This window comes from Saccopteryx bilineata, chromosome 1 (genome assembly GCF_036850765.1).
Source record: "Saccopteryx bilineata isolate mSacBil1 chromosome 1, mSacBil1_pri_phased_curated, whole genome shotgun sequence".
NCBI classification, from domain to species: domain Eukaryota; kingdom Metazoa; phylum Chordata; class Mammalia; order Chiroptera; family Emballonuridae; genus Saccopteryx; species Saccopteryx bilineata.
The window spans coordinates 133,646,977-133,671,778 of NC_089490.1; the positions used below are offsets into that span (position 1 = coordinate 133,646,977).

Genomic DNA, 24,802 nt, shown 5'->3' on the forward strand with positions numbered 1-24,802 from the left:
AGGTCCCAGGTTTGATTCCCAGTCAGGGCACACATGATAAGCCAACACCTGCTTGTCCACCCTTCCCTCTCCCCATTCTCTCTTTCTTCTCATCTCGCAGCCAGTGGCTTGGTTTGTTTGAGTGTCAGCCCCGGGGGAACTGAGGAGAGCTTGATTGGTCTGAGTGTCAGCTCCCGACAGTGGCTGCTGGTAGATTCCAGTCAGGATGCATAAGGGAGTCTGTCTATCTCTCCTCCTCTTACTTTAAAAAAAAAACAACAAAACACCAAACAAACAAAATAAACGTTGAATAACCAGGCTGTAAAACAGAAACTAATATAATACTGTATTTTAACTATTTTTAAAATCTTTTTAAAAGCAGGCCACATAATGAATAGTGAATCAAAATGTATTGATTAAATAAATGAACCAGATTCTTCAGCTCTGTAAGCTCAAATACAATGGAGCAATTCCTTCAAAATTTTTATGGAAAATACACTGCTCACAAAAATAAGGGAATATTTCAACGTTTCCTATTCATTGTGAAATATCCCCTAATTTTTGTGAGCAGTGTACGTCCAACTTAGATTTCAGTTATACTAAGATAATCCATAACTCAACCTGCTGGTAGAATAAACCTTGTCAGGTGTGCAGAGGCTCCAGAAGAATGAGAAAGTACCAAAAAAGAGAAAGATTTGGGATCAAAGACACAGGGAATCCAATAGGAGAGGAAAAGGAGATTGCCACGGATGGTGAAAGTAGTCACAAAATGACAGCTAACCAACAAACCTAGTGGCGACCAAGCCAACAGGAGGAAGAAGACAAGGACACTAGGAAAAAGGAATTGATAAACTCTTAAGGTTTTCAATTCCTGTCAAAGTTTAGGGATAAGATTATATGATAAATTAAAAGACTAAACCAAAAAAAAAAAAAAAGGTAATTATTTACTACAGGAAAAACAAGTTGTGCAAGAAAGGAATGTGACCATAACACACTACATAGCAGTCTGTAAAAAACTGTCTGCACAGTTAAATACACACTGCTAAACCCTACTTTAAACAAAAAGCTATAACTGACTACACTGGAAGTAAGGGGAAAGCATTGGGGCAGCTGTGGCTAGAATATGTAAGAAAAAAACTCCACATTTTTCATAGAACTAACAAAAGGAAATCTAAAGCACACTATATTCCAGGCACAGCTATAAGTACTTCAAATTTATTAATTTATTCATCCTCATACAACCCTTGCTATTATTATCACCCCTTTTATAAATGAGGAAGCTGACAGAGAAAATTTAACTTGCCAAAGTCACAATTAATAATAAACCCATCAACCAAAGCCCAGCAACATAGCTCCACAGTCTATATTTTATATTTGCATCCCTTCCAACGGCAGTTCTCAAAGTCTTTACACTCTTAAAAATTATTGAGAACACCAAAGACTCAGTTTATGTTGGTTTTACCTATCAGGAGTACTTTAATCCAGTGGTTCCCAACCTTTTTCAGGCCACAGACCGGTTTGATGTCAGAAAATATTTTCACAGACCAGCCTTTAGGGTGGGATGGATAAATGCACAAAATAAAATTATATGGCCAGAGTAAAAACTGTGGTATTTTTAAATATAATTGTCGAGCTTACGATATTTATTGGGCTAAGTTAAAGGAGGAACGGGCATGTCCTCATTATTCAGGCTGTATTTAAATTTGTTATTCTGACCATGTTTCATGTTATTTATTCTTTCTCTGCCGACCAGTACCAAATGGCCCACGAACCGGTACTGGTCCGCGACCTGGGGGTTGGGGACCACTGCTTTAATAGACTTTACAGAACTGCAAGACAAAACTTCAAATTCTTAAAGGTTTGTTGCAGTGTCAAACATGAATCACATCAAAGAACTTCTCATATTCTCTTAAAATCCAAGGGTCTATACTGCAATCTGAGGGTATATTTTGCATGCACTCATCATTTGGAAAATGCAGATTCACTCAGCTGTGCAGATTTCCAAATGTTGACATGTCTTATTATGTAATATCAAAACATCACATTCATTAATATCCCCACTGATCTAGCAAAAAAGTCTTGCTACTGGGAAATTATCAAACTAATGGTAGTGAGTTTTTCCAAAAATCCTATTTTCTTTTGAAAACATTTTTTTTCGTTGGTAAGAATTGTTTTTACTTGAAGTAGCACATTCATTTTGGAGAAAATTTCAGCCACATTCCCAAGTGTGACTAGCCATGATGTCTGTCAGTCAATCTTTCTAGTTATGTTCCATGAAAAAAAAAAATGGTTAGCTCAGCTCACAGCTTAATCACACTTGACTTTTCTCGAAACATCCACCTTTCTGTATGTACTTTGCAAGTACTTGATGCATACTTCCCATTTCATCACACAAATATCCAAGGGTTGAGACTGAATAAAACTTATAATTTTTATTGCTTCATGAAAGTTGCTACATGGAACAGGCATTATTATCAATTACACTGCTCACAAAAATTATATTGATTATATTTTATTGACTCATATTCATTTTGAAATATCTCCTAATTTTTGTGAGCAATTAATTTCTTGTGACTGCTTGTCAGCAATGGATAAAAGGACAGCTTGGTCCCACGGTTTTACCCACCACTGCTTTTGCACCATGGACCTAGGGCTATTACAAGAGAGTTTTGACCCCTTGAATGAAACTCAGGGATCCCCAGGGATCTGCCCATACCCTTTTAGAACCACTGCTCTGCACTATAAGGCCTCATGCACACATACTCTAAAACTGGGAAAGAGAGCAATGACAACGCAAGTACATTTAAAATAAGAAGGCTAATATAACAAGAGTCAAAAGCAGTCATCCTTCAAGAATAAACTGGAGACTTTTCTTTTACAGAAAGACTTGTACTACTCCTTGATCTTTTAGGAGCCTGCAAAAATATCTAAACAGTTCCCCATCAGCACACAAATAGTTTGCTCCCCCCTTCAAGATTATCCCAAATACATTTTGTCCTGGGTTAACTCTTGCTCTATATGCCAACACATGGTAGTCACAAAAAATTACACACTTAGAGATAAGCTATTAAAAGGAAAGTTGGAAAACACTGCTTCACCTCACTAAAGAAAAATAGACAAATAGATGTTAACTAGAAAAAAATTTGCAAAATAAAATGGAAAGCTCCTCTTAGAAAGCTATTTCTATCCAGAATCTTCTAACTTTTAACAAGGATGGGCAAAAGGAGGTTCACAGTCATGAGTATGAGAAACTCAGTATTCTTGTATTCAATATTACTGTACCTGCTTTTGCCCAACCCTGTATATGCTCAACACCAGCCAGCATTTAGGCTAACTGCGCACTCTCTGTTACACAGAGAAAACACCATTTCTCCTAATCCAAATGGTAGAAACACTTTACAAAAGCTTTGTAACACAGCAAACCTTCTCCCTAGAAGAATTCATGACTGAACTTAAAAGAAAATCATACCGGAAAAGGGAAATTCTGTGTCAAAGGAGACTTCTTTGCATTCTTTACATTCCGCTGCCGGGCAATGAAACGAATGAGATTGTTTGTTTCAGGAGAGCCTCGAACACCAACTGTAGAGCGTCTTCTGGATTTTTTAAAGTAGGATGATGACTTTCCTATAATGAAAACTCTCTTTTAAATCAAGCAACACAAGGCAATCCCCAGTAATCATGTCCTGAAGATCTGTGAGGTACTAGTCTGAGAACGTGACGAACACATTGTACAGAAATCTAAATACAGAATTAAAACTGTTCATACATGTTCAGTTGGATAGGTATCTTTGTTTTTTCCATTGATTTATTCCATGGTCCTGGAACAAAACATATTTATTTATTTTCCTTTTTAGTGAAAGAGACAAGGGAGAGAGATGAGAAGCATCAACTTATAGTTGTGGCACTTCAGTTGTTCACTGTTTGCTTCTCATATGTGGCTTGACCAGGGGGCTCCAGCTGAGCCAGTGACCCCTTGCTCAAGCCAGTGACCTTGGGGTTTCAAACCTGGAACCTCAGCATCCTCAGCTGATGCTCTGTCCAATGTGCCACTACCAGTCAGGCCATAGAACGTATTTATTAAATATAGTTGCATAGAATGAATGCCTGAACGTATTTATAATTACTAGTTCTCATTTTTGTTTCACATTTTCTATATGCATTGGGGGGTAATAGCTTGCTCTGGACTAATAATTTCTTTCTCTGAATTAGCCGGTCTAACCCTCACAGACTGAAAGATCTCCACCTAGCCTCATACATTCTCCTGTACTCAATTCAAGGCACATTGCTTCCCTTAGATACCTATCTACTTCTGGCACACTATCCTAAATTCTGGTTATATGAGTAACACACAGAATAAATACAGCTCTTCACAGGTCTGAAGGAAGTTCTTGAAAAGAAAACACGGAATGGCATGCCACTTTAGTTTCCCGTCACTTGTAAATTAGTCTAGTGCCCTTGACTTCCACGTCCCTTGTTACGTTCCAGTTCTAAATCTTGTTCTTGAATCTAACTCCTCTCCCATATTTCTCCTCCATCTAAGTAAGACTTCACAGGTGAATTTCAATCCTACGCCTTAAAGATTAGGGTGAGCCAATGTGTGTCTGCGTTTTTGAAAGAGGACAGCTCCAATCCTTCAATACAGTATTTTCCTAATTGCCCTTTGACTTGTGACCAAAATACATTTCACTTTTTATAGCACACACACTACTGTATTCCATGGGTCGGGTCAAAAAGTGATTTACACACACATTGTTTTCCAGTTTGGACACTAAGCACAACTCTGACTTAGGAACATTATCATGCCTGGTGGCAAGGGACCCTGGTGTCCTACCTGCTCCACTAGATGAACTGTATGTGTTCACAGAAGTTTTTTTGGTCAAGGAAGTTTGCAAAGTCAATTAATTTTGACATGCAAAGTAACAAGATATACAGGATAGGTGAAGAAAACTGAGTTATATTCAAGTTATTTGTAAACTTTCAAAAGCGCTGTGATAGAATGGCAACTTCTTACCCAAAGAGTTCTTTACAAAGATTTCGGGTGTAATTCCCAACTGTGCCACAGTTACTCTGGAAAAGTCCAAAGGTGTTTGAAAACTATCTGGTGTGCAAGGATTAGGAGTCGCATCAGCTGCATGCTTCTGAGGTGTTATAAGATTCTCATTTCCCAAAATGAAAGAGGTATTTTCTAAAAAAGACAACATGTTGAGGGGGCTAAGCATTATTATGAAGACAAATACCTAAATGTTAGGCCCTGGCTGGTTGGCTCAGTGGTAGAGCATTGGCCTGGGTGCAGGAGTCCCGGGTTAGATTTCCGGCCAGGGCACACAGGAGAAGCGCCCATCTGCTTCTCCAGCCCTCCCCCTCTCCTTCCTCTCTGTCTCTCTCTTCCCCACCCGCAGCCGAGGCTCCATTGGAGCAAAGTTTGCCCTGGCGCTGAGGATGGCTCTGTGGCCTCTGCCTCAGGCACTAGAGTGGCTCTGGATGCAACCGAGCAATGGCCCAGATGGGCGGAGCATTGCCCCCTGGTGGGCGTGCCAGGTGGATCCTGGTCGGGCGCATGCGGGAGTCTGTCTGACTGCCTCCGTTTCCAACTTCAGAAAAATACAAAAAAAAAAAATCTAAATATTAAATTTCACAAGGAGGCAACAAATCACTACATACCATCATTAATAGCAGTCTCCTCGGTTTCCAGAGGCTTGCTGTCTTTTGTATTGGCATCCATCTAAAAAAGAAAGAGAATAAAAATCTCATTCCCCAAATTAATGTGATTCAATGAAGATCTTGATTCAAGACTGAATTTTAACACAATCTATACTGGTATGAAAATAGGTATTGGCCTTGGCCAATTGGCCTGCATGTGGCAGTCGTGGGTTCAATTCCCAGTCAGGGCACACAGGAGAAATGACAATCTACTTCTCCATCCCTCCCCCTTCTCTTTCTCTCTTCTCCTCCCACAAACAGGGCTCAGTTGTAGTAAGTTGACCCCGAGTGCTGAGGATGGCTCCATGGCCTTGCCTCAGGTGCTAAAATAAAATAGCTCAGTTGCTCACCAAGCAGCCTCCCCAGATAGGCAGTGCACCAGAGTAAGAGGCTTGTTCAGTGGATGGGGGGGGGGGGGGACACACATGCTGGAGTCTATTGCTCTGCCTCCTCGCTTCTCACTTAAGAAAAAAAAAATAGTTATCAAGTGTACCTTTGGAATTCAAATTAAAAGAAAATGGAGAAAACTGCTGTTCAGGATGAACAAGCCTCATACTGCAAGCCAGAGATTTTCAACTGTTGCTCTACCGCACACTGGTGTGCTGTGAGGATTTTCAAAACATGAAAAACCTGACAATTTAAGTCAGAGGCATTGATCTCCTTTCCATTAGGTTGTCTAATTATAAAATGACAACAGCAGCAACACAATAGCCGTTTCGTGTAAATGAATCAAAATTATACCTATTTTATTTTGTCACATAGGCATTTTTTACAATTCACACAGAATTTCTGCAATTCGTTTGGGTGTGCCATGAGATGAAAAAGGCTGAAAATCGCTGCTGTATACCGTAGCTTTTCAATCTCAGCGAACACCTGACATCTGGGTGCCCTGCTGACGGTGCTGCCAGGTCGGCTCCCGGAAAGTCCAGCTCGGGAAGCCTGGCTGCCCCTTGAAGAGCACACGGGTGACACAGCCCAGACTGCGGGAGAACCTATCTCCGTGGGGCAGGATGAGCAGACACACTTGAGAAACAGCACTGCGGGGCTATCTGCATCTGAACCCAGCCCAAGACTCGGTCCTACCTCGCCCGAGCCAGGCCCGCCTCCCACAGGAGCGTCGTGCCGGCCCTGCCTTCCAGACCTCAGCTCTCTCGTCCGGAGGGCTTCTCTGCAGAGCCGACCTGCGGGAGCCGCCAGGTCCCAGGCAGCAGGAGAACGACTCGGCCGCCGCCGCCGCCGCCGCCGCCGCCGCAGCCGCCCCCACGCTCGAGCTCCGCGCCGCCGTCCGCTGCGCAATTCAAATCGCCCGTCCCGCCCCTCGCAAGACAACGTTCCTCTGCGAATCCCTCCGCCGCCGCCACCCGCACTTGTCCGCGCTCAGGCCGAGCCCTCCCAGGCTCTCCCTTGCCATCCCAGGAACACGAGTGGTTTCGTGGACTCGGGGAGAAGCGACTGCTAGCTGCGCTAACTCACAGAGCACAGAGAACACCCGCTAACCAGTGTCCGTGGGGACTACTTCCCGAGAGAGTCTCGCGGAGGAACCCTCGGTTAGCTTCACTCGTCAAGCTTCTGTCTTCCGATTAGATGCTGTAAACTTCGAAAAGACTCAGTACACCAATCCTGACAGAACGACCAGCTGGTTCTAACCCAATCAGCCAGCTCCTACAGCAGCCGTTTCTCATGAGGGCTGAGCGATGGGAGGGGTTGACTTTTGTGAATCACTTCCTGCGCTTCAGTTCCCTCAAGCCCCGCCTCCGTATGCAGATAAACTCTACCTGGTGTTGGGTTTGCGCCTGCTCAGTAACGCTAAGAGCCGCCGTTGGGCTCCAGGTTCTGCTCTGATTGGCTAATAATCCTTCCTCCCTTCACTGGGGCGGAGTTAGTATGAGCCCACCCAATATAGGGTGATGATTGACGGAGCTCTGGGTGACGCTGCCAGTTGATTGGTGGGACTTAGAGTCACTCTAGAGGAGGTTGGGGGAAGGGCCCCAGGCTGTCTGAGGAGCCCCAGGGGCGGGGTGGACAGGAGGACCCGCCAACCCTGGGGTGTGGGACGGAGAGTGCGTGCGTGTATGTGTCTATAAGAGGAGGAAGGTGGCGAAGGGTGGAGAGTCCGAGTGGGTGGAGGGAGGGGAAGGGCAGGAGAAGAAAAACGTGGGAGGAGAGCCAGGCGGGAGGGTGGCGACTCACTCAGGACCCAGTGGGGGCAGCGCGATGAGGCGGGTGACCCTGTTCCTTAACGGCAGCCCCAAGAATGGAAAGGTAAGGGGTACGGGCGGAGGCGGGCCCGGCTGCGGGGATCAAGGGCAGCGGAGTGCGGAGCTGGCTCGCAGGACGGAGAGCCGAAGTTGGGAAGAGGGGCCGGGAGGTGGGCGTGCGCCGGGGTGGGGGGGAAGGAGGTGAAGATCGGGTCCCCTAGGCCTCTTGCCAACCCCCGATTCCTGCCTCGAGCCTGCCCTGCGACTCCCCAACCGCCCTGGGGACGAGCGCAGGTCAGCTTGTACTTCATCGGCCGAAAGCCCAGGTATGAGAACGGGGGAGGAAGGGCACCGACGGGCCGCTGTCACCGCAGTGCTAGCTGCTGAGGCGCCTCTTCCTGTCTCCTCCGCGAAGACCCTGCCCCCCACCCCCCTTCCCCGGCTGCAGAAGGCGCTTGTTTCCACCTCCGTGCTGACTAATGGTCTGCTCCAGAAAGTGGTGGTAACGACTAAGGCATGCAAGGTTGATGGGATAAAAAGCATTCAACTCTATCAGTGGACAAATGAAATACTCTTCTATACGAGGTCGCATAGAAGGGACATCTTCGTGATGGTGCCCCCTAACTTAGGTGCCTCAAGCCCAGCTGCCGCCGCCGCCAAACTTCTGTACTCTTTTTAACCTCTCATTATTTTAGTTCCTTAGAGGACTGTGACAATAGGCCAAAGGAATTGGTTTGACATTCCTTCTTGCTGTGTTAGGCCCTTGTTGAGGTGTGATACTAAATATTTTTCCAGCGCCAGAGCCAGCCAAAATGAATCGTTTTCCTTCTCAGCTCTTGCTCCACCCATGAAAGTTGTTTGGCTTCTTTCTAAAATTTGACTGTTCTAGGCAGACATTTATGATGTGGCCAAATGACATTTAGAAGTAACTAAGCCTTAGATTCTAAGGTAAAGGTAAGTCGGCCTCACTGTATTACTTGCCAGAATACTTTTGTCTCCTGCATTATTTGGAAACATTATAAATTTCTAAATAGTGTAATGTGCCACAGTATAAATGATTTTTCAATTATTCTGCAGTTTTGAGTACACATGCTCTAAAAATTTGAACCACAGTGAGGTTTGTTGGCTATAATTTTGTGTTCTTCTGGTCTTAGAGCTTTAATACCCATATAAAACAGAACTGGCATGAGTTTATGCTTCCTCAAAACATACTTCTCAAGATTTACATAATTTCTGATCATTAACTTTTTTTCAACCTGTTTTGTCTGTTGTTAGCTATATTCACAATGTAAAACTTACATTGTCACTGGAAGAAAGATTTAGTACATCCAAAGTTAAAACTGTAATATGTCCTCAAAAGGAGACCTCTGAGTAACCATTTTATCCATTATCTCTGCTGTTATTCCATTAAAGACAGGTGTTTAGAACCAGACATAAATATCAACTGTGCTGTAAATTCCTTCTGAAACCACTGACTTTTGTTCTTGTCAAAGATTGGCTGTATTAGCCCTGCCTGGTTGTCTTTAGTAAAATTTTAAGCTGTCTGGTTTTGACTATGTTAAATTTTTGGATCTCTATTTTATTGCTTTAAAAATATTGCTAGACAATCTCAGAAGGTTGGAAAACACATCTGAAATAATTAAAGATAAATGCTTATGTCAAAAAGATCGTAAAAAAAAAAAAAAAAAAGATCATAAAAACCCAGACTGGGCCTGACCAGGTGGAGGCACTGTGGATAGAGCATCGGACTGGGACGCAGAGGACTCAGGTTTGAAACCCAAGGTCACGGGCTTGAGGACTGGCTCATACGTCTTGAGCAAGGGCTCCCTAGCTAGAGTGCGGGGTTGCTGGCTTGAGCAAGGGGTCACTTGCTCTGCTGTAACCCCCCCCCACACCCCCCCTCAAAGCACATATGAGAAAGCAATCAACGAACAACTAAGGAGCCGCAATGAAGAACTGATGCTTCTCATCTCTCTCCTTTCCTTTCTATTCCTATGTGTCCCTCTCTCTGTCTCTGTCACAAAACAAACAAAAAAACAAACCCAGACTGGAAAATACTAGTATGAGTCAATATTAAAAATAAGTCATGCCATAATTCTTACTACTCAACTGGAAAACATGTTCTATGCCAAAGTTGTCAGTATTTCCTTTCCTCTTCCTTCAGCTGATTAAAAAAAATGTATTAGAATTACTCTTATCTGATGAAAGAGCAGACTAATACATAACAGCTTACATTTAAATAAATAAGATGAACCTGGAACATCCACATGCTGGGTCGTTGCTCTACTGAGCCAATTAGCCAGGGCCTACAGAGTCTTTCAAAGAAGCTGCAGATTGAAGACAATATTAATCTTGCCAGTACAAATAAGCAATGAGAAAATGGCAGAGCTGCCCCTTCTCCTAATATAAACTATGGGATTCTTAAAAAATAGTGGATCTCTTTGGAGCTAAGAAGTCAAAAATCGCCAGATTGTAAAGAAGACTGAAATCTTATTTAATCACTGCTATTAACAATAAACACTCCCTAAGTTTTTACTATTTGTCTTTGAAATATTAGCCAATGATAGGATAAGGTCATCCCAATTAGCAAGACATTTAAAAATATTTCTCAGCACATAAAGATAAACAATTTCAGAATATTTTCCCTTATTTTTAAAAAATTTTTATTTATTGATCTTAGAGAGAGAGAGCAAGATAGACAGAAACATTGAACTATTACTGTATGGGCCCTAACTAGGGGTCAAACCGGCTACCTTTTCATAACAGGATGAAGTGACCAAGCTATTCAGCCAGGGCCCCTTATTTATTTATTTTTTAATGTTTAGAGCCAATTTTATATATGGCAAAATGTCACCAATTTTTTTTTTTTAAGTGAGAAGCAGAGAGACAGACTGCTACATGGGCCCCGACCAGGATCCACCCTACAAGCCCCCTACAGAGCAGTGCTATGCCCAACTGGGGCCACTGCTCTGTTGCTTGTCAACCGAGCAATTTTAGCACCTAAGGCAAGGCCATGGAGCCATCCTCAGCACTCAGGGCCAACTTGCTCTAACTATTTGAGCTATGGGAGGAGGAGGAGGGTGGAGAGAGAGAGAGAGAGAGAGAGAGAGAGAGAGAGAAAGGGAGGAGTTGAAGCAGATGGTCGCTTCCCCTGTGTGCCCTAGGCTGGGAATCGAAACTGGGACTTCTACACATTGGGCTGATGCTCCACTGCTGAGCCAACCGGCCAGGGCCAAAATTTCACAATTTTTTAAATTGCTTTATAATTATGTTTGAGCCTTTTATCCTTTCTTTATGTGCTCAGAATTCCCATTGTTATCTTTTGAATATTCCTTGTGATAATTGACATTAATAAAATTGAAGCGAGGACTCAGACCTCTGAATGTAACAAATAGCTTCTGAGCAACCTGGTATAAATTTAAAGTGTCTATATATCTTGAACATAAGTTTTTGGTTTTTTTTTTTATTTCAGAATGTTCAGTCATTAGGCCTTTTGGGTACCTATTGATTCATTTTGGCTGATACCAGTGTAGTGCTGTCTTTATATTCCCAGCTACAGGCTTAATGGATATAAAATAGATCTTAATTCTGTTCAGGTATTTAGTTTCTTGGCCCAGGAAATAAATAGTTGATATTAAATAACCAGATTTGAACTCATTGTTAAAGTTGAGGGAAGGTAAAAATATATGTAAACCAGCCCTAGCCAGTTGGTTCAGTGGTAGAGCACTAGCCCAGCATGTGGAAGTCCTGGATTCGATTCCTGGTCAGAGCACACAGGAGAAATGACCATTTGCTTCTCCCCTCTTCTCCCTCATACCTCTCTCTCTTTCCCCCCACCCCCTCCTGCAGCCATGGCTCGAATAAGCAAGTTGACCTTGAGCGCTGAGAATAGCTCCAGGGCCTCACCTTAGGACCTAAAATAGCTCTATTTCCAAGCAACAGAGCAGTGGCCCAAGATGGGCAGAGCATTTAGCTATTCACTTCATTGCTTTAACTAAAAATTCCGTGTCTGTTCTATGCCAGTTTCTGGTGAACAGAGGACCAGTTCTGGCTCTCACTTCCTGTGGCACATTTACCCAGTGTCCTGTGAGAAGTCAGTTAATTGCAGATGCTTCGTTTTCAGCTCCTCACCTACTTTTTTTTCTATCTTCAGAAACCCTAACTGATAATGGTACAACTGTACAACCCAGCCCCTGGGAACCCATAGTTACAATTACAAGTGGAGCAAGAGATTCACCACATGTAGAGATTCTCAGCCCTTACCTACACAATTGCATGTACTTTGCACATATATCAGACTGCATGATTGAAAGCAGGACAGATTGAGTTAGCCGAATAGATCAAACCCAGCTGCTTGCCATATTTATAGAATGTTAGTTAAAGTCTGGCTTTTATAAAATAAGTAGTTATTGAAGAATTAAATGAGGTGGGAAGCTGTTACTTTCATATGTTAGTTGATGTAATAAATGTTATAATAAACAGCAGTAAATCATTCCTATTTTAACAATAAAGTATTCTTATAAGAAAAGAATATTGTAAAAACATTGCAAAGACTTAATAGGTCTCAGGCACTTTGCTAAGCTCTTACTCGTTTCATCCTCATAACAACCTTCTGATATAGGCGTGACAATTTTCTTCATTTCTGGATTAAGGCAACAGAAGCATAAAGAGGTTAAATAATTTGTCTCAAGTCAACAGAGAGCTGGAAATGCAAGACTAAATTCTGGTGCGGTTCTGCAGAACTGGAGCACTATTTAACATACTGAAAACTAGATTGATTTAAAGACAATTTCTGATTCTATAGTGTTAGATTTTAGCAATATTAGGCACTAAGTAAATATTTGAGTCATAGAAGAAAAAGGGACACTCTTAACCTCTCCAAATCTTATACGTGATAATCTAATTTTTTAGTGCTGTTTATAATGTGATGGTTTATAATTTATAAGTGAAGAAATTCATGTAAAGTGTTCAAAATAATCTGGTGTGTTTTACAGGTGGTTGCCGTATATGGAACTTTATCTGATTTGCTTTCTGTGGCCAGCAGTAAACTTGGCATAAAAGCTACTAGTGTGTATAATGGGAAAGGTGGACTGATTGATGACATTGCTTTGATCAGGTAAATTTCACCTTTTTATAAGCTTTCCACTCTGAGCTCTTAGCTTTTTGGTGCTATCCAATTCCTAGAGACAACGGTTAAAGGAGTTTGGGATTTTAGCAATGATTGCCTAGAATTTGCTCTTTGGATTTGAAATCATTTGATCAAATGGAAAATATTCAGTACATTCCAATATATTAATAATCTTTCTGCATAGTTCATATATGACTATGAGGAAATTCTTTATAGCACTAGAGAGGGATCTAACAAAACATGCAATTTTTAATGTTAGAAATCTAATTGAGCCTATTTTATGGCACAGCGGATAAAGCATTGACCTGAAATACTGAGGTTGCTGGTTTGAAACCCCAAACTTGTCTGGTCCAGGTACATATCAGAAGCAGCTATGACCAGTTGGTGCTTCCCATTCCCCCCCACTGCCACTCCACATTCTCTCTCTTTCTTCTCTCTAAAATAAATGAATAAAATATTTTTAAAAAGAAAAGAAAGGCCCTGGCCGGTTGGCTCAGCGGTAGAGCGTCGGCCTAGCGTGCGGAGGACCCGGGTTTGATTCCCGGCCAGGGCACACAGGAGAAGCACCCATTTGCTTCTCCACCCCTCCGCCGCGCTTTCCTCTCTGTCTCTCTCTTCCCCTCCCGCAGCCAAGGCTCCATTGGAGCAAAGATGGCCCGGGCGCTGGGGATGGCTCTGTGGCCTCTGCCTCAGGCACTAGAGTGGCTCTGGTCGCAACATGGCGACGCCCAGGATGGGCAGAGCATCGCCCCCTGGTGGGCAGAGCGTCGCCCCTGGTGGGCGTGCCGGGTGGATCCCGGTCGGGCGCATGCGGGAGTCTGTCAGACTGTCTCTCCCTGTTTCCAGCTTCAGAAAAATGAAAGAAAAAAAAAAGAAAAAAAAAGAAAAGAAAAGAAAAGAAAGAAAAACCTAATTAATCTCCTACTACTTATTGTTCAATTGATTTCCTAAGAATCCTTTGAGTTTTATAAATATTACAGAGACCTGCTTTGGGGAAAACTTACTGAGCAGAGTTAGCTCATCAGTGATCCACAACAATAGTGGTTTTTGGTTTGTTTGTTTTTGTTTTTTAAATATCCCAGGCAGAATTAGCTCTTTAAAACAATTATCTAGTTCACCTCATTCCATCTTCATAAGATCATGGGGTTTTGAGGTTTAGTGCAGATGGGAAGGGAATGCAGATTACCGGCACTTTGCCAGTTATGTTGTATTTGGATTACCAACATTATCTCATCCCACAGGCAAAGCATGGGTCTTTTTTAAATTGATGGAGTGAAAATAATGCTCTATATTAAACAGTATACAATGACCTTTCAATATAAGATACTGCCTTTGAAGTTAATCACGTCTAGTCTCTTCATTTTATAAACATGGAAACTAAACATCTGAGAAGTGAAATAGCTTATCCAGGTCACACAGTTACTCATTGATTTTTGTTAATGAGAAGAAAACAGATTTTCATACTAGTCTTAAAAAGTTAACTGGCATGGTGAGCAAGTAGAAAAGATTAGAAACTTAAAAGATACAGATTTAAAATCCAAATAAAATAGAATCTCTTAGTTTTTCAATATCTTCCAGATTCTTTCTGTAATCGAGTCACATTGCTGAACAATTTACATCAATGTACATATCTTCACAAGCACAGTCTCTGCAACTGAGGAAAATTCAATGTGTTCCTGTATTTTGCAACTTGGAAGGTCATAATAAGCCCTCCGAACTATAAAATATCTACCTGTTTAATAGTCTGTGGTTCACAGAACAATCTCTGACAATGTACTGACAGGGATGGTGGGATAGGTTGGGGCGGGGGGAAGGATACATGCCGATATCTAGGATTTCGGAAGATGTGCAGTCGTTTCCATTTGAGGGTGTAGTAGTGGGTGCACATATAGTAGGTGAGTGTTTACAGCAGTTACTTCCAATTGTATTCTTCCTAAACTTAATACGAAAATTTATTTTTATTTCCAAAGCACAAAGCAGTGGATAATTTGAGAGAAAACCCCAGAAATTTATCTAGGATTACAAAATTAAAATAAATGAAGATTTGGCTACAGCTTTAATTATATCTTTTGAACATCACAATAACTGTACAGTCTTCAATTGATAAGAAAGCTGAATTCTAATTATTTGCATAGTGGTTTTTATTTTGTTTGTTTTACATTTCAAAGGTACTTTCATGTTCAGGATCTTACTTGAATTTAAATCCAAAGACAGTTAAATTGCAGATTTAAGCAAAGAACACAATGGAAGCTTATCTAGTCGATTTTGAGTATAGATTGATAACAAATTCTGTCTTCTACATAATTCTTGAGAACAGTTACTTTATTCAACAGATAATTAATATGATTAATGGATTTTGATGGTGGCTTTTTAAATTTTGATTTCCCCTAGGGATGATGATGTTTTGTTTGTGTGTGAAGGAGAACCATTCATTGGTAAGTGACTTCCTTAAAAGTCAATTTTGTCTGCAAAATAAAAAAGATAAAAGGACATATTTTACATGGCTTAACATTGAAAAGTATTTTGTGGTAGTATTCAGATCTTCAAACCTTTTCTGACTCTGCACTGGGTCTGTGTATTAGAGTAAATTGTTCATTTGAATTGTATGATCATATTTTAATGTGGACACTTATCCTTTTCATGCTTTTAAAGTTCTCTGGATATATACAGATTCACTAACTAGGACAGGATTTTAGAAACTACACTTGTTTTGACATTTTCTCTTTCATAGTAGTTGTCGCAATTTCTCTGTCATGTTACATTTTTTTTTTTTTTTTTTGTATTTTTCTGAAGCTAGAAATGGGGAGAGACAGACTTCCGCATGCGCCCCACCGGGATCCACCTGGCACGCCTACCAGGGGGGCAACGCTCTGCCCCCTCCGGGGCGTCGCTCTGTTGCGACCAGAGCCACTCTAGCGCCTGGGGCAGAGGCCAAGGAGCCATCCCCAGCGCCCGGGCCATCTTTGCTCCAATGGAGCCTTGGCTGCGGGAGGGGAAGAGAGAGACAGAGAAGAAGGAGAAGGGGAGGGGTGGAGAAGCAGATGGGCGCCTCTCCTGTGTGCCCTGGCCGGGAATCGAACCTGGGACTTCTGCACGCCAGGCCGACGCTCTACCACTGAGCCAACCGGCCAGGGCCATATTTTTAAGAATGAATTGCTGCAGCAGTACTGTATGAAAATCCTTCACAGTGGTCAAATCAAAGCAGTCAAAAATGACTTTGTCAACCAAACACAGACACATGCACATACTGCCCTTTGATAAGGAAGAAAGCTTCTACAGTTATATAAGACTTAAATACAGTAAGTTTATTTTAGGCCATAAGTAATTGTATTAGGTGAGTGGAGATAGTTCTCAAGACCATTGTGCTGGTAGTTGCCAATTTACAAGTAAGTGGGTACTCTTTTTCATGTCTCCTTGGGAATAAACACTTTTTTCTGATCTTTTATCCCTTAGCTTAACAGAGTGGTTGGCAGGCACTGGTCACTTAATGGGTTCATTGCATACTACAAGTAACAAAATAAAAAGTGATAGATTAGTATTTATTTTTTATTTATCCTTATAAACTCTTGGATTTAAAAATGTTTGGTATATTTTCATCCTGTATATTAATTGATGCATGGATTAACCCACTTTGGGGCAGTGGAGACCTCTTCAAGTCCTTTTAACACAACCTCATTAGTCTCTTATAGCTTCCTCACAATTTGGAATAATGAGATGCTCATTTTTATACTTCCTCTGTTCCAGGTCCTGATCAATGTGTTTTCTAAGACTTGAGATTATCTCATGAGTTCATGCTAATATTTCTGGTTTATAATCAGGATTATAAAACCTTTATTTAACTTCTATCTTACAGATCCTTCCTTCTATGTCAATAATCCTAAAGCAGTTTGTGAGAACAATGTTCTCTGACATCTTACATGTTAATGAGTTTATGGCTTCTACACTGAATGTCAGTTTGGCTAGATATAAAATCATATGTCAGAGAAATGGTGCAGTGAAGAGAGCTACCAATACCTCTCCCCAAAAATTCAACCAGTTCTTCAACCAGTGACATAAAAATCTATCCTTGGAAAATCTGGAGGTCCCACACATTGAATACAAAGTGCTGTCAACAAAACCACCCTCAGATGCCATTAAGAGAAGGAAATTAAATATCATGGATACAAAAGACAGAGATAGAAGAGGAAAAATCTATGGAGAAACAATTTAATATATTGGAAACCTTGGAGCTAAATGACAGAATTTAAAATAGAAATCCTAAAAGTACTCAGAGATATAAAAGAAAACACAGAAAGGCAATTTAGGGAGTTCAAAAACAACTCAACAAACACAAAGAATATATTACCAAGGAAATTGAAACTATAAAAACAAATCAAACAGAGATGAAAAACTCAATTCATGAACTGAAAAATGAGGTAACAAGCTTAGCAAATAGAACAGGCCAGATAGAAGGTAGGATTAGTGAAATAGAAGACAAGCAAATTGAGGCACAACAGAGAGAAGAATAAAGAGACTCAAAAATTTTTTTAAAAAATGAGAAAGCCCTACAGGAATTGTCTGTCTCCATCAAAAAGACTAACATAAGAATAATAGGAGGAGAAGAGAGAGAAAATGGAATGGAGAACATATTCAAACAAATAATAGATGAGAACTTCCCAAGCCTGTGGAAAGAACTAAAGCCTCAAATTCAGTAAGCAAACAGAACACCGAGTTTTCTTAACCCCAACAAACCCACTCCAAGGCACATCATAATAAAATTTGCACAAACCAATGACAACGAAAAAATTCTCAAGGCAGCCAGGGAAAAGAAGAATACAACATATAAAGGAAGGCCTATTAGATTATCATTGGATTTCTCAGCAGAAACTCTACAAGCTAGAAGAGAATGGACCCCAATATTTAAAGTCCTGAAAGAGAGGAACTTTCAGCCAAGAATACTAAACCCATCAAAGCTATCCTTCAAATACGAAGGAGAAATAAAAACATTCACAGATACAGAAAAGATGAGGGAATTTATCATCAGAAAACCCCCACTCTAGGAAATACTAAAGGGGGTTTTCCAGCCAGATACACCAGATACAAATAACAAAACAAAACAAAACCACAAGTAAAAGCTCCAAGAAGAACACAATAAAACCAAATTTAAAGTGTGACAACAACCAAGAAAAGGGGCAGGGGAGGACAGAGATTAACAGTAGCAAAGGATAATGGAGTGCAGAAGCACTGATAAGATAGTGTACTATAATGAACATACTTGGTAGGTACCCTTTTTATTATTTAATGGTAACCACCCCTGGAAAAAGCACCACAGAAGCACATGACTTAAAAAAGGTAGCAACAGAGGAAAGAAGTATGGAATACAACCAAACAAAAACAAATGATAGGAAAACAAAAGAGAAGAATCAAACAAGATACAAAACTAACAGAAAGCAATTTATAAAATGGCAATAGGGAACCCACAAGTGTCAATAATTACACTAAATGTAAATGGATTAAACTCACCAATAAAAAGACAGTAGCAGAATAGATTAAAAAAGAAAATCCAACTGTATGCTGCCTACAAGAAACACATCTAAGCAGCAAGGATAAAAACAAATTCAAAGTGAAAGGCTGGAAAACAATACTCCAAGCAAGTAACATCCAAAAAAAAGCAGATGTAGCAATACTCACATCTAATTATGCTGACTAAAAGACAGCAAAAATAATCAGAAACAAAAATAGTCATTTCATAATGATTAAGGGGACACTGAATCAAGAAGACTTAACAATTTTTAATATATATGCACCAAACCAAGGAGTATCAAAATATATAAGACAGCTACTTATTGACTTAAAAACAAACCAACAAAAATACAATCATAGCCTGACCAGGCGGTGGCTCAGTGGATAGAGCGTCGGACTGGGATGTGGAAGACCCAGGTTCAAGACCCCGAGGTCACCAGCTTGAGCCCAACATCACTGGCTCAAGCAAGGGGTTACTTGGTCTACTGAAGGCCCGTGTTCAAGGCATATAAAAAAAAATAAAAGAGAAAAAAATTCAATCATACTTGGAGACCTCAATACACCGCTGACAGCTCTAGATCATTCAATCAGAAAAATAATAAAGATATATTGGCCTTAAACGAAACACTAGAGCAATTGGATATGATAGACATCTACAAGACATTTCATCCCAAAGCAACAGAGTATACGTTTTTCTGTAGTGTACATGGAACATTCTCAAGAATTGACCATATGTTGGGCCACAAAAATAACATCAGCAAATTCAGAAAAATTGAAATTGTACCAAGCATATTTTCTGATTATAAAGCCTTGAAATTAGAATTCAACTGCAAAATGGAAAAACCCACAAAAATGTGGAAACTAAACATACTTTTAAAAAATGAATGGGTCAAAGAAGAAATAAGCGCAGAGATCAAAAGATATATACAGGCAAAATGAAAATGACAATACGACATATCAGAATCTCTGGGATGCAGCAAAAGCAGTAATAAGAGAGAAGTTCATATCACTCCAGGACTATATGAACAAACGAGAGAGCCCAAGTAATCCACTTAACTTAACCCCTTAAGGAACTAGAAAAAGAAAAATGAAGACAACCCAAAACCCGCTGAAGAAGGAGATAATAAAAATCAGAGCAGAAATAAATGAAATAGAGAACAGAAAAACCATAGAAAAAAAATTAATAAAACAAGGAGGTGGTTCTTTGAAAAGATCAACAAAATTGACAAACCCTTGGCAAGACTTACCAAGGAAAAAAGAGCAAGGACTCATATAAACAAAATTCAAAATGAAAGTGGAGAAATCACCACAGACATTATAGATATACAAAGGATTATTGTAGAATACTACGAAAAATTATATGCCACCAAATTCAACAATTTAGAGGAAATGGATAAATTCCTAGAACAATACAACCTACCTAGACTGAGTCATGAAGAAGCAGAAAGCCTAAACAGGCCAATTAGCAGGGAGGAAATAGAAAAAACTATTAAAAACCTCCTCAAAAATAAGTCTAAGCCCAGACGGTTATACTAGAGAATTCTATCAAACATTCAAAGAAGACTTGGTTCCTATTCTACTCAAAGTCTTCCAAAAAATTGAAGAAGAAGCAATACTTCCAAACACATTTTATGAGGTCAACATAACCCTCATACCGAAACCTGGCAAGGACAGCACAAAAAAAGAATACTTCAGACCAATATCTCTAGTGAATACAGATGCTAAAATACTAAACAAAATACTAGCAAATCGAATACAACAACATATTAAAAAAATAATACATCATGATCAAGTAGGATTCATCCCAGAATCTCAAGGATGGTTCAACATATGTAAAACAGTTAACGTAATACACTATATCAACAAAACAAAGAACAAAACCCACATGATCTTATCAATAGATGCAGAAAAGGCATTCAATAAAATACAACGTAACTTTATGTCTAAGACACTCAACCAAATGGATATAGAAGGAAAATATCTCAACATGATAAAGGCCATATAAGATACACCATCAGCTGACATCATATTAAATGGTGTAAAACTGAGGACTTTCCACCTTAAATCAGGAACAAGACAGGGTTGTCCACTCTCTCCACTCTTATTTAATGTGGTGCTAGAAGTTCTAGCCAGAGCAATCAGACAAGATAATGAAATAAAAAGCATCCATTTGGAAAAGAAGAAGTAAAGGTACCACTTTTTGCAGATGATATGATCCTATACATCAAAAACCCCAAAGACTCCACAAAAAGATTACTAGAAACAATAAACCAATACAGTAAGGTCGCAGGATACAAAATTAATATACAAAAATTCATAGCCTTTCTATATGCCAACAATGAAACATTAGAAAACAAACTCAAAAAAATAATCCCCTTCACAGTGCAACAAAAAAAATAAAATACCTAGGAATAAACATAAAGAATGTAAAGGAACTATATAAAACTACAAAGCATTGTTAAGGGAAATCAAAAAAGATACAATGAAATGGAAAAATATTACTTGTTCATGGATAGAAAGAATAAATATAATCAAAATGGCCATATTACCCAAAGCAATATACAAATTTAATGCAATTCCCATCAACATTCTAATGACATTTTTTAAAGAAATGGAACAAAAAATCATCAGATTTATATGGAACTATAAAAAACCCCGAGTAGCCAAAACAATCCTAAGGAAAAAGAATGAAGCTGGGGGCATTACAATACCTGACTTCAAACTTTATTATAGAGCCATGACAATCAAAACTGCATGGTATTGGCAGAAAAATAGACACTCAGACCAATGGAACAGAATATGAAGTCCAGAAATAAAACCACATATATAGTCAAATAATTTTTGATAAAGGGGCCAACAACACACAATGGAGAAAAGAAAGCCCTTCAACAAATGGTACTGGGAAAACTGGAAAGCCACATGCAGAAGAATGAAACTCGACTACAGTTTGTCCCCTTGTACTAAAATTAATGCAAAATGGATCAAAGACCTAAATATAAGACCTGAAACAATAAAATACATAGAAGAAAACATAGATTCTAAACTCATGGACCTTGGTTTTAAAGAGCATTTTATGAATTTGACTCCAAAGGCAAGAGAAGTAAAGGCAAAGATAAATGAATGGGACTACATCAGACTAAGAAGGTTTTGCACAGCAAGAGAAACTGACAACAAAATAGACAACCAACTAAATGGGAAATGATATTTTCAAACAACAGCTCAGATAAGGGACTAATATCCAAAATATACAAAGAACTCATAAAACTCAACAACAAACAATCCAATAAAAAACTGGGAAGAGGACATGAACAGACACTTGGCCCAGAAAGAAATACAAATGGCCAACAGATATATGAAAAGATGCTCATCTTCATTAGTTATTAGAGAAATGCAAATCAAAACTGCAATGAGATACCACCTCACACCTTTTAGATTAGCTATTATCAACAAGACAGGTAAGAGCAAGTGTTGGAGAGGCTAGGGAGAAAAAGGAACCCTCATTCACTGTTGTTGGGAATGTAAAGTAGTACAACCATTATGGAAGAAAGTATGGTGGTTCCTACAAAAACTGAAAATAGAACTACCTTATGACCCAAAAACCCCACTACTGGGTATATACCCCCAAAACTCAGAGACAATGATACGTAAAGACACATGGAGCCCATGTTCATTGCAGCATTGTTTACAGTGGCCAAGACATGGAAACAACCAAAAAACCCTTCAATAGAAGACTGGATAAAGAAGATGTGGCACATATACACTATGGAACACTACTCATCCATAAGAAATGATGACATCGGATTATTTACAACAAAATGGTTGGATCGTGATAACATTATACAGAGTGAAATAAGTAAATCAGAAAAAACTAAGAACTGCATGATTCCATACGTAGGTGGGACATAAAAACGAGACTAAGAGACATGGACAAGAACGGTAGTTGGGGGGGGCACAAGAAAACCAGATAGAAGGTGATGGAGGACAATCTGACTTTGGGTGATGGATATGCAACATAATTAGATGACAAGATAACCTGGAGATGTTTTCTTTGAACATATGTACCCTGATTTATTAATGTCACCCCATTAAAATTAATAAAACTTTATTAAAAATCATATGTCAAAACTTAAACTGTAAACTTCAATGATGTATAGTATATAGTATATCAATTATAACTCAGTAAATCAGTTAAAAAATACTTGGTCCATGTCTTCTTTCTTTAAATATGTTACTCCATTTTATTGTAGCTTAAAATATTTGTGTCAAAAAAAGCCTGATCTTTTATAAGTGATTCTTTTTCCCAAGTCACCCAAATGTTCAGTCTCTTTCTTTAAAAAACAGTAATAATATGTATTAATAATACATATTAATAATAATATGTAAATACAGACTTGTTATTCTGTGTTTTTCTGGTTGATCCTTTCAACTACATGGTAAGCCCTTTTAGTATATAGTTCAGATCTTTTTAATTTCAGAAAAATTTTCTTCAAGTTTAAATTATGTATTTATTTTGTCCCTTGCCTGTTCTTTTTCTAGGACTTTTCTTGTATGTATGGTGAATCTTGTACACTTAACTAATATATTTTAAGTCTTCTTAATATATTTGAAATATGTATTAAACACTTTTCATTTCTTTATATTTTTTTTGGTTTTTAAAGCTTTCCTCATTTGCATCTTTTATTTCCCTAAAGGCATTATCTATTGCGTTTGTTTACTCTTTTGTCTTCTAGTTAATCTTCATTTCCGAAATTGTTCTTTTTTATTTCTAATTGTTTCCTGAGTTCTCTCACCTCATTGTGTGTGTGAGAGAGAGAAAAAAAAAGAGACAGGAAGGGAAAGAGATGAGAAGTATCAACTCGACCCCAGCCAGATTGTTCAGTTGGTTAGAGTGAAGAGTTTACTGGTTCAATTCCTGATCAGGGCACATGTAGGAGCAGCTCAATGTTCCTGTCTCCCTTTCTCTCTCTCTCTCTCTCTCTCTCTCTCTCTCTCTCTCTCTCTCTTCCTCTCTCACTGAAATCAATAAATAAAAAAATTTTTAAATAAAAAAAAGCATCAACTCATTAGTTGTGGCACTTTAGTTGTTCACTGATTGCTTCTCATACATGCCTTGACCAGGGGACCCCAGCCAAGCTAGTGACCCCTTGATCAAGTCAACGACCTTGGGCTCAAGCCAGTGACAATGAGATCATTTCAATGATCTCATGCTCAAGCTGGTGCACCTGCACTCAAGCTGGCGCCCTCGGGGTTTCAAACCTGGGACCTCAGCATGCGAGGCTGATGTTCTATCCACTTTGCCACCACCTGGTCAGGCTTTTAAGTTATTTCTGAATTTTCTAAGTCTGATTAATTTTATTATTTTATACCTTATATTATTCACTTCTGTTTGCATGTTTTGGAATTGTGGGTTATAGTTTTTAATCTTTTTTATGGGCCTTTCTGGCACATTTCATTATCTATAGGAATATAATTCTTATTCTTTTAAAAAAGTTTATGAAGTTTGATCTCAATCCTTTTCTGTTGCTCAGCTTTATGTGAAGTTAGTTTTCCTTAACTTGAGTAGGGAGGCCTGACTTAGGAAACTTTTCCTCATTTCATTGCCCTAGAGTTCCCTTTTGAGTGGCTTTTATGAAGTGTTAAAAAATATGGAACACACCTTCTGATATATTCTGGTTCCTTACAATATAGAACTTTTTGAAGTTTATCTGTAATTCTTTTTCTTCCGTATCTATTCCGTTCAACTTGTACTTTCCCCCTGACATTTTATCTGCAGTATGGGACTCTGTCCTGGAGGAAGTTTTGGCTGGTGGGTTCTGAGAGTTCATTTCCAGCTTCTTCCTTCAAAGATGCTAATTCCATGCTTATCACCTAGCTTTGTTTCAGATGCTACCTGTGGGTATGGTTTTTGTCTCCTGGTAGCTCTGAGACACTTTTATGTGTGTTTTTAGTCTAAAAAATCATGCTATTGCCATCTTCCCCAAATCCCCAACCTAAATATATTTTTTCTACATGTCATCTCTAGATCCTCAGATGGATGCTAAACTACCCGAAGGGATGTCGGGATCTCACACAGACTGGCTTACGTTAAATGTTGGAGGGCGGTACTTCACAACCACACGGTAGGTGTGTGTTCATGTGTGTGGACCTGTGTGTCAGGGGGCATCATGCACCATTTGTTCTTTTTCTCCAATTTGCTGATTTCTTTAGAAGATAATGAAATACTTCTTAAATATACTGTTATCAGAAACCATTTTTTAGAAAGTTCCTTTTAAAGAAAAGAGAAGAAAAATGGTTT

The 24,802-nt window shown here is 39.5% G+C and overlaps 2 protein-coding genes across 10 annotated transcripts in view; one reads left to right on the plus strand and one right to left on the minus strand.

The window, feature by feature from the left end:
• The window catches only part of CDCA2 (cell division cycle associated 2), a 54,850-nt gene extending 47,569 nt beyond the window's left edge, over positions 1-7,281 (minus strand). For 5 of the 7 annotated variants that reach the window (XM_066267166.1, XM_066267186.1, XM_066267176.1 and 2 more), the window contains exons 1-4: positions 6,763-7,280; positions 5,641-5,701; positions 4,991-5,164; positions 3,449-3,603 (exon numbers count right to left, since the gene is read on the minus strand). In XM_066267166.1, coding sequence (XP_066123263.1) covers positions 3,449-3,603; positions 4,991-5,164; positions 5,641-5,701 — 390 coding nt within the window. In that variant the 5' untranslated portion in view covers positions 6,763-7,280. Of the gene's footprint in view, positions 1-3,448; positions 3,604-4,990; positions 5,165-5,640; positions 5,702-6,762 lie in introns of all 7 variants that reach the window. The other 2 variants (XM_066267148.1, XM_066267195.1) reach the window with 2 other exon arrangements.
• Positions 7,282-7,657: 376 nt separating this feature from the next.
• Positions 7,658-24,802, plus strand: part of KCTD9 (potassium channel tetramerization domain containing 9) — a 36,556-nt gene continuing 19,411 nt past the window's right edge. Inside the window, exons 1-4 of one of the 3 annotated variants that reach the window (XM_066267224.1) lie at positions 7,658-7,749; positions 12,872-12,993; positions 15,397-15,440; positions 24,530-24,626. In XM_066267224.1, coding sequence (XP_066123321.1) covers positions 24,538-24,626 — 89 coding nt within the window. In that variant the 5' untranslated portion in view covers positions 7,658-7,749; positions 12,872-12,993; positions 15,397-15,440; positions 24,530-24,537. The other 2 variants (XM_066267214.1, XM_066267209.1) reach the window with 2 other exon arrangements.